The 15,311-nt window shown below is 36.3% G+C and overlaps 2 protein-coding genes across 2 annotated transcripts; both read right to left on the bottom strand.

Annotated features, from left to right (window-relative positions):
- Window positions 1-612: 612 nt before the first annotated feature.
- RB195_020775 (uncharacterized protein) lies at window positions 613-11,275 on the bottom strand (the record flags this gene model as incomplete). The annotated part of the gene is made up of 26 exons (XM_064189233.1): window positions 613-718; window positions 821-1,053; window positions 1,665-1,792; window positions 1,858-2,022; window positions 2,093-2,249; window positions 2,588-2,725; window positions 2,791-2,901; window positions 3,559-3,663; window positions 3,999-4,126; window positions 4,211-4,348; window positions 4,459-4,539; window positions 5,176-5,284; window positions 5,520-5,606; window positions 6,371-6,515; window positions 6,814-6,936; window positions 6,993-7,143; window positions 7,204-7,354; window positions 8,127-8,210; window positions 8,278-8,397; window positions 8,514-8,587; window positions 8,671-8,797; window positions 9,777-9,882; window positions 10,034-10,175; window positions 10,939-11,024; window positions 11,086-11,201; window positions 11,270-11,275. 26 exons carry the CDS (start codon window positions 11,273-11,275, stop codon window positions 613-615), a joined length of 3,117 nt encoding a protein of 1,038 aa, XP_064045114.1.
- Window positions 11,276-11,390: 115 nt separating this feature from the next.
- On the bottom strand, window positions 11,391-15,311 carry RB195_020774 (uncharacterized protein; the record flags this gene model as incomplete). The annotated part of the gene is made up of 6 exons (XM_064189232.1): window positions 11,391-11,531; window positions 11,623-11,767; window positions 11,827-11,977; window positions 14,711-14,895; window positions 14,998-15,107; window positions 15,180-15,311. The coding sequence occupies 6 exons, from the start codon at window positions 15,309-15,311 to the stop codon at window positions 11,391-11,393; spliced, it is 864 nt and encodes a 287-aa protein (XP_064045113.1).

Genomic DNA, 15,311 nt, shown 5'->3' with positions numbered 1-15,311 from the left:
ATAAAAATCACAAGAAAAAAGAAATATCACACAAATTCACAATACGACGCAAATTAGTGCGTATATAGGATGAAAAGAAAAGAAATGAGATTGAATTTCTTTAAAGCGATCATGATTCAAAGTGATTTGATGGAAGATGGTTAAGTATGGATATCCTTCGAATTCATCGCGAATAATTTTAATACTGAAATATGCGAACCTGAATGGAATCATCATATTTAGAATTCATAGTGAAAGTAAGTAATTGAACTAGCAATCAAAACTACTAGTAATGAATCATCTTACGACTGTCACGGAGAAAAAAATGTCCTAAAATTTCCTATGAATAAATTATAATTAGCTGATTTTTTTAAATTTGTGATAAACTTGCTAATCTCGGACGAATACACTCTGTAATATGAATTTGAAGCAACAGACGTGAAAGAGTAAAAAAAAGCATTGAAAAATAAATTTGAATCACACAAGAATGGACTAGATCGTTGTGGACCAGAGCATCAAGGCACTACACATTTGTTCGTCCGGCAAAACCGGGAGTCTCTTTCTATGTACCGTTGTAGTATGATTTAATGTAATGAACAGAGCACCTTTTTTTTGAAGAGTTAAAAAAAATTATCAATCCTTGTCTTTGCTCCTGAATCGGAACGCAGGAAATCCCCATTTGCTGCGTTTTTTCTCTTTGTCTGTCGACATGGTCCCATTAGCAGAAGAAGACATGGAACTGTAAAGAAAACAGCTTAAAATTTTTAAAGTTTAAAATAAAATAAAACAGTAATACTAGTGAGTAACCCTAAACAATATGATCTATGGGCTAAGAACTCACTCAGCGCTATCCACACTATCCTGCGATTGGAAAGCGGAAAATTTCCTTGTGCTCACACAACTCGCCGAAGGGGAAGGTGAGTCGACGGAACTGCTGAGCATGGAAGAAACCCCGGGACGAGTTGCGATTTCTCGCGGAGCTGACGAAGATGTCAGAGAAGAGGAGGAGGGGAGAGAATCAACGGAATGTAGTTTCCGGTCTTTAGAACGAAAAACTGGTGCCATCCGGGTGGACTGAAACCGAGACAGCAATTGACGAAAAGATGTTTAGGTTCTTAAGAAACAATGAGTTCAGCTCTACAGATAATAAGCACAATAAAACCGAGAAAGATTCTTTGACTAAGTATTTGCTTGAATATTTGACGAATAAATCCTGTGAAATTGAATCCTTATGAAAAATGATCTTTACGTTTTCGTTTCATCCTATCTATTTGAAAATTCAGATTAAAAAAAAAAACAAATTCCATAGCCTGACGTCATTGTTTCTGCTCTCAGAAGCAATGAAATAAATGAAACCAAAACATTTAACTTTCGCGGAAACTTATTAATCAAAAATTTTGCAAAGAAATGTCTGTTGTACTTGATCATTACTTTTTCCAGATTACTTTTTCTCCTGAAAAAATCAGGAACGATCGTTTTCTGTTTGAGGGCTTCTAGAAAGCAATCGACAATTAAAAAGTCAAGATTCAGAGTAAGTGAAAATATCTGTTCTCTTCAATTCTGTACAATTTAAAAGGAACGTTCCTGATTAGCGGTACGAATAAGAAAAATATGCTGAGAAGAGGTAAAAAGCGATAAATCCCGAAAAAAAAAAAACAATGAAGGGATGAGGGGCCGACACAAACCTGTAGGACGCTGTGAGCAGATTGTATCAGAGTGGAATCGGACAATTTTATCATTTGTACATCTACCAGTAAAGAGGACAATTCAAGTTCTTCACTGAATTGATTGAGAAGAGGTATTGAGCGAAACCCTAAATGAAATCTCTTCCATGAGCTTATCCTCCATCCTTCGAAGCCCCTCGGTTAAGTTACTCACCACATCGAATACAGTCGAGAGGAAAAACGGCTTGTCCTATGAATGGATCTGTCTTTGGGCCCACAAAATCCCCGTCTTCTACGTAAAATCTTAGCAGAGCAACTTCAGGGCAAGTCACATCAAACACTGCCGTTTGATTCCACATCGGATTCAGTCCGTTAGATGCTGAAGTACATCATGTAGATCCGAGAAGTACTCTAAAGTACGTGAACGCTTCTGAAACGTTGAAATATACCTATGGTTCTCGTCTTGAACGTCTTCTCGTCACAAGGTAGCCCAATAACTTCCACCTCGACGAATGGGGAACAGATTCCCTTATGCTTATCGCGTCGCGACAAATGACGTCCAGCAATCACTTGGACCGTGAGCCGTACAGCACAGGATGTTGTTACCTTAAAGGATAAAGTGTCCGGAGTTAATCAATCCGCTTGGGATGCGCCACCAAGTCCAGCTCAATTCAGAATCGTTTGAGGTTTAGAAATGCGTAACTAGCCTATGTACCAGGTCAGTGTTTTTATCCTCCCAGACAAGTCTGGCACCAATTTATCGACCCCTATAGGGTGAAAGGCTTGGCTGGAGCCAGGGTGGAATCGAACCTCCAATCGATCATGCTGCGGCCACAGCGGAACCTCTTACTGACTGCTCTACACCGACCTTATCCTTTGCTGTTACCTTACCAGTAAATTAACGTAAAAAAAAACAGTGGTAACCATAAAAGCGGCACACTTACTGATCCAGCCCGAGATGGATCGAAATTCTCGTCAAGCATATACTCCGGCTTCAGGACGTAGCCACATCGTCCATTACCCATGAATTTCCCCTGATTCAATTGCATAGGTTTGTCACCCGTTTGATAGTTGAGAGCCACCTGAAATCGCGGAATAAAGGATTAGGAAGCGTGTGATCCAAGCAGAGTGAACCGCAAAAACTAACCATATGGCAACTTGCATTCCACATTGGTACCGGGTTATAATTGGCGGAGGTAATCCGGGAACCATGTGGATAAACCCGTGATAGTTGTCGAATATTGAATGTAATCAAACCCTGAATTGTAGAGTTCAGAATAAAAAAAACCCAACTTCACCTTTAGCATCTATAAATTTTGCTCAGGAAAATCCAATACAATATTTGAGACACTACAGAACTCTTTATTCGCCTCAGAAAGTCTTGCGGAACATTTTTTCTTACATTTTACTTCACGAGATTAAAAATAGGAGGAAATATAAACAGTCAGACGTGGGAAATCCCGGAAACAATGACTTATCAAGGCCTAATTTGTGCATATCAAGCTGTTTCACTCTACAACACAGGTAAATACAAACATCAACAATTCATTTAGGCGTATATATCACAATTACATATTCTGAGTAAATTTTTTTAGCCGATATGAATATCTTGCTGTCGTAGCACCACAAAAACTTCGGCAAATAAGAATGTTGACTTCGTTTTTTGGTTCATAATACCCTGAGTTATGGTACTGGCAGGATGTAAATTCCTTACAAGTATGTTTGCTCGTGTTTCAATTAAAAAAAAAATTCTGTACCAGCGGGGACAAGTACAAGTTCACTGGGGATTTTTTCCTACCGTATTGACAGTCACTTCGGAAACTAAGAATAGACAGGAAATATTGAAAGAGTAAATCAAATGAAATACAAGAGGACATGCAGAAAATCCAATCACCGGGAAAACCACTGAATTTACCTTCTCTAGCAACTTATCCAGCTTATTTTCAACGAATGAGCACATCTCGTAAAATGATCCGGTCTGAACATGGGTTGGATCGAAGGGCACCGCTTGGCAATACACCTGAATGAGAGATGAAGACCGGAGGTAGTGAGAGGAGAAAAAAAAGAAACAAAAAGAAAATTAGGAAGGTATTTGGAACCGAATAATTAAAAAAATACAACCTCTTTTGTTTCAGAATTCACTTTTAAGATTTCAACCAGACAACTAATAGGAGAAAAATAGATTTTGTGAATAGATCATTTAAAAAAAATCATATAAACTTCGAAAATTAAGAAAGTGAGACAGAATAGTGTTCTCTCTTTAGGTGGAGCAGGACAGTACTCGTTTCAAAAAAATTTTCAAATCTCTAATTTTTAAAAGCTCTTCTTCCAACTCAGATTTACTATATAACTTACCACAAGATTCGAAAGTTCTGCAGCGATCCGAGCACTTTTCTCCTTTGTTCGTAAAACACTAATCTTGTTATTCACAGATCGTGTCAAATCCCAGAGCTGATTCTGCCAATCATCTGCCTCCTCGACGGCTAAATAACGAAAAAAAAAACATAAATGAGGAAGGAATGACAAAACAGTAAAAATTAAAAATTAAAAACCCCTCAGAAACTCACATCGAGCGGCGAGCAGCCAATGTTGTCCGCTCCATTGTTGAGCACTATGCGATATTTTGATAACATGCTGTTTCTCTCCGTCCGTAACTCGTTCGATTACGGTACCGGCGAGCTCAATAGTGTTGTAACTGCTCGCCACTGAATATTTGCTTATTTTTACTAGCTAAAATGTATTAAACTGATAAAATTTGTGATCTATGATGAAAATTTCCCTAGGATTCCGTATCATCACGATTCAATCGACTTACCACCTGTTGTAGTTGTCTTTTCTGGTAAAATTTCTTGCACGTAAGAAGCAGGGAACCATCCAACCGATGAACCATAACGACCTTAACAATTTGTAATAGTTACGAGGTCAGAAAAGGATCTTAAGAAAGCAACAAATAAATCCAGAGGAAAAAAAACCGTGCGAACACCACTTTTTATCGAAAAGGATGGCACACATATAGTGTTTCCTCACTACAGGAAAAGCAAAAGTGAATTTATGAGAGCTCTAAGTTTATTTCTTTAGGAGTTCAAATGCTAACTGCTTTTTTAAGGAACATACATGAACATCGAAAGGTTCGAACAGAAGAAGTTTCACGATTTTTTTTTTAATTTGTCGGTAGCTTTTTCTTGAAGAAACCCCGATCCTCACCACCTGAAACACCAGCTATCTTAAAAATTGCTCTGAGAAATCTTAGTCGGAAGACGGAATAAATCTCGAACACTACTCAGAACAATAAAATCTACAAACTACTCATTTCTGAGTCGGGAGAGATTAATGATTAAAAGTTTTCAACCCAAAATTTGGAAATTATCGTTTTTTATTCAATTTCATTTTGAAAGAAAACGAAAAAGGCTGTATTCGCGACAAGGACACGGATTTTTTAGTTTAAAAACTTTCCTTTCAGTAGAAATAACTTGAAAAACTAAGGAAAAAAAACAGCAACAAAAACAGTAGCATACAGAAAAATATCAGGAACCTGTCCAAAGCGCTTCTTCTTTTCTGAGTACTGTAATGATGGCGTTTGCAGGGAAGGAAAGATCGTCATCGCCGGTGCCTCGGTACGGTCGAAGTGCACGAGCTAAAACCTAAAATAGAAAACAAAATAGTATCGTTCTTAAGCTGCCATCAATTTATAAATCCAGAATTAGAGAGATTTCTTTCACTTAATTAAAGACATTAGTAAACGAGCAGATTCTCAGCACTTAAGGACAAATCGTTTGTGATGGAAGAAAGATATAAGGAGGAAATAGAAAAAGTAGAAAGGAGTATGGAAAGAACGAAATTATTAAATTAAACAGCATTACTTGCCACTGAACCTACTTTTTCTTCAAGTTGAGAAAGTTCCTGGTAACTTCCTTGCGCTATCTCCAGATGAGCCGGTATAGCACTCATGTCGTTTTCGTTCACCTAAATCATGGACTATTTTTGTACTGATTTTGTCTCGAAGATCCCTTAGAACGCAATGTTTTTGGGGCAAATTTCCACTCCGGTGTGAACTCAAAGAGGAAATTTCAAACAATTCATTTTCAGCAATTTTTCGAGCAAAAAAAATTCATGCGATCGTTCTATTCGACTTATTTGATGCTCGACACCACTCGACCTTATATATTTGAATACAAAATAGATGAAAAGTACGGGATTTTATGTCACAAAGAGAAATTTCTGTCCATGAGGAAACTGCATTACCGTATATAGGATTTCCAAACTATTTAAACTTAAACTCCAACTTCACTTTGCGGTTCTTGTACTTATTTTTCTCAGGGGCTTTTTTTAATTAAAAAATAAATATAATACAATAATAGATGGGATTAAATTAATTTAATTTAAACAATGAACAATTCCTTTATTTTTTAAGATCACTTCGAAATAAAAAGAAATAAGAAAAAAGAAACATTATCGTTTATTTGCTGAACAACATCACGATATAACTTTGATTTATTGATCCAACAATTTCGATCGATATTTTTTCCACCAAGTCACAAGTTTTTACAATTTTTTCTTAAGCGTTGGAATCACTTTGCGGTTCTTGTACTTATTTTTCTCAGGGGCTCTTTCTAATTTTTCTATACTATATCTCGCTTTCTTTCAAACTTGAAACAGAATAGCAGTTGAAGGAGGCTCTATGTATAGATGAGCAAAAAACAAACAAACAAACAACAAAACAAACTCACCGGGAACCGAAGCGGAATTCCACGAACAAATTCCCGTGTACGATAGTACTCAACGATCTGATTAAGATTTTCAAAAACCGTTTGATTCACGACGAAAATCCGTCCATCACGTTTCAGACGGTAATGCCAGATCTCACCATCCACTCTGGAAATAAAAAGAATAATAAATAGAAAGGAGGAACGCGTGTAAAATGCAATATTTCTCGATAGAAAAAAAAACAATTCTTGGGCAACTTTTGAGAAAAATTGAGTTTTTTAGGTCGCTAATTTCCGAAGAAGATCATAAACAGTGAATTGCAATTCAAACATTTTTCAAAAATCCAAAAGAAACTGTGAATATGGCATTGTTCCAAAAGTTTTGAAGATTACATTAAATAATTACTCACACACCTTTATTAGTTATTCATATATAAACTGTTTCTAGTCACAAATTCTATATTTACCTTATAGATAACACAAAGACACTCTTATCGCTGCTTGAGTATCGGAGGAGGAAAGCACCATCCTCCGGCACCTGACTCAGCAATGCTTCAGCCTTCTCCTTGTTCGCCGTCCTTGAAAACCATCTGAAAGCGTTGGTGTCGCGCTGGATGCAGAACACGAGGGAAATTCATGGACCTACGGTTGATTCAAATGAGGTTGCGGTTGTGGACATGGTGTGGTTAACACCATTTTAAACGTCGGAGTGGTCAGATAGTGGCGTGTATAGTACGATACCAGCTCGTACAATGTGTCGCATACCTTATTATCCATGAAATAATATTTCTTCTCTTCTAAAAAAAATGAGACTTTGTTTTTTTTCTTCTTCGAACAAAAAGAATAGAGCCACTCACTGTCAATGATTCGTGTCTTGATCCGTACATGATGAACTTTTCCGTCGTGAAGTATGGTAAGCGAGTAATCCCCGATAAAGAGATTGGAATCTCTCACCATAAATAAACCGTTCCCTTTGTCCTTGTGTTGAAGAATTCGTTCCTTCGCCTCCTGAGAAAAATAAGTGTACAAGGACAAAAAAAAACAAGTGATTTCAGCGCTCGAAGGAAAACTGGAAAACTGGACTCTCATACGATAATTCGACGAGGACATGACTTGGTTTTTTTTTCAATCAAAATGTTGTAACATGGAAAAATGTAATCATTCTTCATTAACAACGGTAAATTAATGAAGTTCAGTTTTTTTGCAAACAAAAATTCTAATTTTTTTAAAATCGAAATTAAATAGAAGCCCAAACTGTCCATCACATCCATAACAAAGTCAGTCAAGTCAAAATGAGTCGAGTTTCGAATAAGTCGAATAACACGATCGCTCGAAAAAAAAATCGAAGAAGATTATATAGTTGAAAATATTTATTTCCCTTTTTTCTATTTTTTTCAAATAAAATCGGGTAAAAAACTTTCCAAACATCCCGTTTAATTCAATTATTTAGGTCTATTTAATTATTTATTATTTATAATTACAAATGGAGTACAGGCTCAGTGAATCTGACTACTTCACCTTAAACGAAACGAACCGAGTTTTAAAATCGAGATACTCAAAAAATAATTTATTCTTTGATAAAAAAGAAACCTCAGAATCTTCAAGAAATTACACTGAAAGTCCCTGAAAGATGAATTATCACAGAAGAAATGCAATCAAATTTGTGTTCCTCATGTGCTTGAAGAAAACGTAAAAAAAGAAGAAGAAAATAGTGGTAGTGCAAATCAAATTAATAAAAAAATGGGGTTGATTTGAAGGCGAAACTCTTACAAACTCTTACATCTCGTTCACAATGTCCATGAAACCATTCCTCAGTGATATGTTGCTCTTCTGGACGAACACCAAATCCAGCCAAACTATCCTCCTAACAGTCAGTTATAATTTTTACAATAAAAGTGAGTGCAAAAAAATAGAGGACAGCATATTAGTACCTCTCTATCATCGTCGCCCATCATGCTAATTGTGTCCTCCTTTGCAGAAGAATCATCGCAAGTATCCAGAAGATAACAAAGCCGATCCGGGAATAGTATAAACACATGTGATGACCACTCCTGGGAAAAGGAGGAAATGATAAAGATTTGCTCCAAAGAAGAAAATTTAACTTCAAACTTTAAAATTTAAAATTTAAGAAAAAAATTTATTTAGCACCACTAAAATGGAAACTCACATGTCGAACGCTGTCTAATAACGAGAGCACACCTTTCTTAATGCATTCCCGTGCTAAGATGTCAGTATCCTGAACTAAAAAAAGGAGATTTTTTCACGAAGACTATGACTATGACTGGTGGATTGCAGAAAAACGTATGGAGAATGGCATAACGAACATTCATCAGTGCTTGCGCTCACAAAAGTCGCCAAATCCTCGCTTTCAATCGGTAACTTCTTGTGCTTTAGGATGATTTTTTTCTTCAAAGCGGCTGGTGATGGCAATTCCGTTTCGGCGGGGTTGATCTGAACATATTTGAAAATAAAATTTGAAAAATTCAACATCTAATATCGATCATATGCATGATCGATATTAGGTGTTGAATTTTTCAAATTTTCATCAATCTAATTGATCCAAATCACTGTAGATCTATTATGATTACCCGTCATCAAAGGCATCACCCTAGGAATCTGGAATGGTAAGGGTTTCAGGTGGGTTTTGCCTATGCGGGGTTATAGATTGTGGGGAACAGGGTGATTCCGTTCATTTCTTCCCGATCGCTGTAAAAAATGGCCCGGAAAATGTGGCGTGCACATGAGGGTGGCGCGCTCCAATACAACTCTTCGTAGACAACAGCGCCCCGGAACGCTGGAAGCCTCATCTTCTGGGCTGATTTTTTACGGAGATTAAAAAGAAATAAACGGAATCACATTCTTTCCCACATTCTACGACCCCGTATAAGGCATGGTCAAGATTTCAGTTTTTATACGGGGTCGTAGATTCCCATTCCAGGACCCACCTGAAATCCTTAGCACGCCAGATTGTGGTGATGCCTTTAAGGGACCATTCACGATAAATGGTTATTGCAGCACTATTTATTGTTATTTGTTATTTTAGCACTTTGATTGGTACAAAAGAAAGGCTTTGAAAAAGTTCTTGGCTGTAATTTTTCGTTGTATATCGCGTTATTCTTCCTCACATAAGAATAATAATAAGAAAATAAAATAAATATCAGTTTCACACGTTTTCTCACTTCACTGAATAACGTTCCCAATTTAAATTCCGTCAAAATTTCACGAACTCCTTGAAAAAAAAAACCTCTCATTGTGAGTATTCCTGAGCAAATATGAACCAACACCCTAAAAATCACTGTCGCAACAAATAAGGGACGCTAAAGTAGAAATGAGTTAAACTAGGATGAGTCAAACTTCTCAAATCTCGTCCCCTTCCGGTGATTGAATCAGGAAAAGACCTGTACATAAAACAAGAACGAAAAAAAAATACCGGCTGGGTGAGTAGATCATCCCCTAGTATTTCCCTAATCTCTTGTGCTAGCAAACGTTGAGCAGGAACTGAACAGTTGTCCTCGATAGAAAGAATAACTGGATATCTGGAAATCTCAGAGCTTTTTTACGTCCGTTATTTCCAGCTGTGCTAAAGAAGCAATTTCTTTCAATGTTATGAACTCGAAAATTATTATAATTTAGAAAAGAAAGTTTTTTTTTATTGTGGATAATTGGTGTAGAAGAAAAAAAACTCACACACTAGTTATAAATGCGTAGTGCTTTATGACGTAAAGCACATCGCGTAGCAATAGTTTGGAGGTCATCGTGTACCCGTGATAGATTACAATATCCTGGAATTCCTGCGAATTCGCCTTCCGCTGCCCATCCCAGCAATCCACTATAAGGATAGCGATGGGAAAATCTTGCAAAACGTAAAGGAATCGAATCTGGACTTTTAGAGACAATCGTAAAAATTGAAAAAAAAAAGATTTTCATAAATATGTCAGGTAATATGAGTAATTCATCAAAAAAAAAATTGGAAAACGGACAGAAGATTAAGAAAACCAGGAAAAAGGAGAGCGTAAGCAAATCATAGAATTTTCAAAAAAAAAACCTACTGACGAAGAAATTGGGCAAAGGTATATTTTGTATTTAGAAGGTATATTTTAGAAGAATAATTCAGTATAACCTTTTCAGTTCAGATTTTACGGATAATCAGCTAAGAGCAAGAATAATCGGCTGATTCGTGCAGTCCGTTATATCAACCAGAAATTTTTTTCTAAATTTTTATATTGCCGTTATTATTTTTATACTATTATTACCATTGTCATTTTAATTTTTATCGTATAATAATTATTTTAAACTTACTACTATTACTATTACTTGTTATGGCTATTATTATTTTTATTCTTATTATTTTCATCATTAAATATTATTTCTTCCTATGAACATTGGTGTAAATCATTCGTATGTGTTCGATTAATTAATCCATAAATTCTTTTTCAAACAAAAAAAAAACAATTCTGCACAGATCTCCTGATTCGTCACAGACATCGCTGCATTTAAATGGGAGTTTCCAGAAAAACAAAAATTTACTTTAGACAGAATCGATTTTCAAAAAAAAAAACAAAAAGAAAGAATCCAACGATGAAAATACTCACACTCAATGCAGCGACATCCCATAAGAAGAGCTTGGGCGTAGGAATCGAGTGAGGAGTCAGAACGTAGTTGATCGCCAGTCAAATATCTGAAAAAAAAATTATCGATGAAAATTCCAAAAACCAGGGAAACAACCATTTCGACCGTACGTGTTATGGCTACTCGCAATCCAATAATGCGACAGCGGTCTCGTCATGTCATGGATTACCTTCTCATTCATCGAGTCCCATATGGAATTCTCTCGAGAGAACAGAAAATCGCAAAACTAGAGGAAAACTTATCATAAGACGAAGAAAATATCTGTGCTGTGCTGGAAAAGCCAAAATACCGTACCTCCATCACAGAAAGCGACGGTTCTTCGTGTGATACCTCGTTCAAATATTCATCCAAGTTCAGAAACCAAAAACAAAAAGTTTAACACTACGCCATAACGATGGAAGAAATCAGCAAAATCTCACCTTCTAAGAAATTCAATCACACGTGTTCGGTTTGAGGCAATTTTATCACTTTGCATATTTTCAAGGAATCGAATGAAATTGTCAAAACTCACGGTAGTGCCGTTTTCAGACAATTCCGCAAATCTTGACAAAAATAACTAAAAACACTCATTTATTTCATTCATCTTCATCTCATTTATTTATTATTTCATAGGGAACAAGATAATAATTGAATAAATGTAATCTAACCGGTTGAGAATGTATAAAATTCCTGGTTGCCTTCGAAAACTGTAGCAGATTCATTTGATCCTCGGTAACTTCCTGAAGTTGCCTCGATGGGACCTTGTACTGTAGAGAAGTTTGTACAAACGGTTTCATGTGCTTTCTTGCCACACTAAATGTCCAAAATTTTGCAGCGAGATCAATTTTTTAGGATCAACTACGGCAGCTTACAATTCGGATCCTGGTGTGATCAGCTTGTAGAAGTGTTTGGCTATGAATCGTTCGATTCGCGCCGAATGACTTGAGGTGAAGCGATCGCGAGTATCCAGCATCAGATTGTGCACTCCTTCGTTCCATAATCGACACGCTTCAGCTGATTCAACTGGAAGCGGATGACAATCAGTCCTTATTTATTATTTTAAATTTTTGTTTATTAAAACTTTTTTATTCTCGTACATACTTTCTTATTTCGGAGTTGAACCAATGGAATCACCTCCACTTAATTCTCGAAGTTTCACAAGCAAGTTTTTTTGTGAAAACGATTCTGGATGATAAAGGGAAAATTATGGTTTGATGGAATTAGCGCCAAGAATTTCCATGTGGCCCCATATCGAAATCTATTGCATATTTAGTGAAAACTGATCGCATTAGTAGAAATCATTGACAGTTCATTCATGGTAGTCTCAATTTAAGGAAATTTACCCAAATTTGAAATAAAAATCATGGCAATAATGCATCTACCCTACAAAATTCTTTCATGAAAATCTACGAGAATGTCTTCGAATTGCTAGTAAATTTAACCCCCGCTTTTAAGGTCCTAACACTTTCAAAAGCTGATCTGGGACCCTATAAGGAGAAATTATAGGTAGCTCAGATTTTCTTACGATTAGATGATGCTCAAGCACCACCAAAACGCCACATGGAAATCTTCAATGGAGTGGAATCATTCTATTAAAAAAATTACTTTTTTTTTAAAAGAAGAATAGGCTTAGGCTGCATGCGTAAACCTTAGAGGGTTCTGGGTTAAATTCAAAAACGTTGGCGCTAAAAAGAATTTATTATATATCTTACTATTTAAATTTATTATTTATTATATATTTATCGTTCATATATTATTTATTATATATACCTCATTATTTATTACAAACAATTTATTTTATACACTACTTAGATCAAGGAATTTATCTTCTATCCTTTATGCTAAATATTCTTTATGTTTCCTTAGTCTTTACTCCAAATTCTCCTAATTCTTAAACGCTTGTAACACACACGTTGAGTGTGAAATTAGACAAGACTGGTGGTTTAGTGGATATTTAAGTAACCAATGGAAAAAAAAATTAATTAAGACAATTAATTGGTCATATCTGAGAGCCAGCTACACAGCCTTCCATATTCAACGAAACACTAGACACGATAGAATAATGGAAAATTTTAAAGCAGATTACAGTATCCTGGTCATCTCAGTTACACAGCCTACCGTAATTTCTCAGCTTGACTCATATCTACGTGTCCTCTAAAAACCAAAAAAATTAAATTTTCTGAGTATTTCAGTTCGAAAGTAAGGGTGACGCACGTTCGACGTGAAGATTGATGTAAGGCAATCAATCAAGGCGTTCAATTTTTCCCAAAGTTAATCAAAGAAGAAGAAATATTCTTCCGTAAAATAGACTTAATTTGTTGTGCCCCTCCGAAAATATCATCGTTCGGTTAGTCGAGCTTCGAATGTAACCTAAAAGAAGTACGTAAATATGAATGTGGCTTCGGCGGAGGGAAAAAACGTTACCGTTCCCACGATCCATTCTCATTCGTATGCAAATATTGCACGCAAGAGTCAAAAGTTGGGCGTGGGCTCAGTTTCAGTGTCCCACATTCACCACAAACACAAATTGCTACTAACAAAACTCGCTAAATAGAATATGCGGAGGCTCTGGAACATTTTTCCTTCTTTTTTCAGCTTTTTTTAGTGTCAAAATAAAACCTAACCTAAACTAATTAATTGCTTAGAATAAAGCGGTTATATCGGCGAAGATGAGAAGAAAATCACTATCCAAATCACATACAGGAGAAGGAGAAAAGGAAAAGGAGAAAAGAAGAAGTAAACAAAAAAAACCACCCCTTCCCTTTCTTTTTCTCACTTAACAGACGAGATTTTTTCCAATAAAACTTAGGCTCCCAGAAAAAAAAAACCTAGTTTTCCTTCCACCAACGTCTCTGTAGGGAGAAAATTCGTCATGGATACATATTTTCAAATAGATCAGGTCGCAATTCATTGAAGTACACATGTTCAAAAAACTATTTCTTCCCCATCTTCCTTTTTTCTGATTCCTTTGCTGGATCGGTTTGCGGATATGCTAAGTCTTGTACGTAGTTGATCGCTTATTTCATTATTCTTACTTTTTTACACGAATTTTTGCCATTTTTTGCTCTCCACGGGCAGCGTGGCGCAATCGGTAAGAGATTCCGATGTGTGTCATGCACGATCGATCGGAATCTTTTTGTAATTTTTTTAATTTTAATTTTTTCACACTTTTTTTTACAATTTTAAACTTTTCCACATTAATTTTTTAAATTTTTTTTTACACTTACTCTTGTTATTTATTTATTCTTACACGGGCAGTGTAGCGTAATCGGTAAGAGATTTCGATGTGGCTGCATGATCGATCGAAGGCTTGAATCCGGCGAAGTGCCAACACGGAGCCTTTCCCCCCTTCAGGGTCGACAAATTAGTTCCACACTCGTCTGGGAGGATAAAAACCCTGGCTTGACATATTGCCTGGCCCCCACAAGTAATTTTAAGGCTGCAGGCGCATTCATAAAATTTAAACAAAGTTTGAGTTGAAGTCAAACGCGTAGGCGGCGGCGCATCCCCAGAGGAGTTGATTAACGCCGTCCACGTTCTGCTTTTATTTGTTCTTCTCTATCTCTTTAAATATTTAAACAATTTCTAATTTTTTTCTTTTCTAATGTAATGTTTTGCTTATTTCATATCTATCATTAACATGAAAGAACTGAATGAATGAATAAGCGGGCGAACAAGTAAACAGAATCAGTAAATAAATAAATAAATATAGAACAGTTCATAATTCTTATACTAGGTCCCGACGAAGCGACTTACAGAGTAGTGTCCATTCCTTAAGGGTGAATTGCGTTCCATAAGAGATTACTAGGATCTTCAACGGGTCAAAATTCTGAATCTCTCTATCCCTCTTCCATTTGTCACCTATTTGAATAGCCGAGAGTTTATAGTCCAGCGTTTGGACTTCACGCACATGTCGTAGATCCAGTACCGTCGGTTTACTTCTGGAAATGGGGATAATTTTCATTTGTATCATAATTAGGACATTAATTGGATTATTATATAGTTGAATTAAAAAAAAACGCGGTCAATTTAGGAACACATACCGTACAGCTGTTTGCTCAAGTTTGTTCAGGAAAAGTTGTCGTGTCTCCATGTTCAGAGTTAATAGTTTGTAAGCAGGGTCCCATTTTTTCAGCACGTTGATCTTGCAAACCTAAGTACGAACTCAACAACACTGAATCCTCGATGTTTCATTTATTATTAAATCATTCGTAAAATTACGTACTTTATGCCCTTTTTGCATGGCAAGGTAAATTTTTGCAAAGTCTATCTCATGGTGTTTATTGTAATTACGAAGGGTTCCAGGGGATGGGCCTGAAGACACAGTGGTCTTCCTCCCTGGAACGCCCACCACCAT

The sequence above is a fragment of the Necator americanus genome, chromosome II, assembly GCF_031761385.1.
Source record: "Necator americanus strain Aroian chromosome II, whole genome shotgun sequence".
Classification (NCBI taxonomy): Eukaryota; Metazoa; Nematoda; class Chromadorea; order Rhabditida; family Ancylostomatidae; genus Necator; species Necator americanus.
This window is presented reverse-complemented; position numbering and strand designations above follow the sequence as displayed.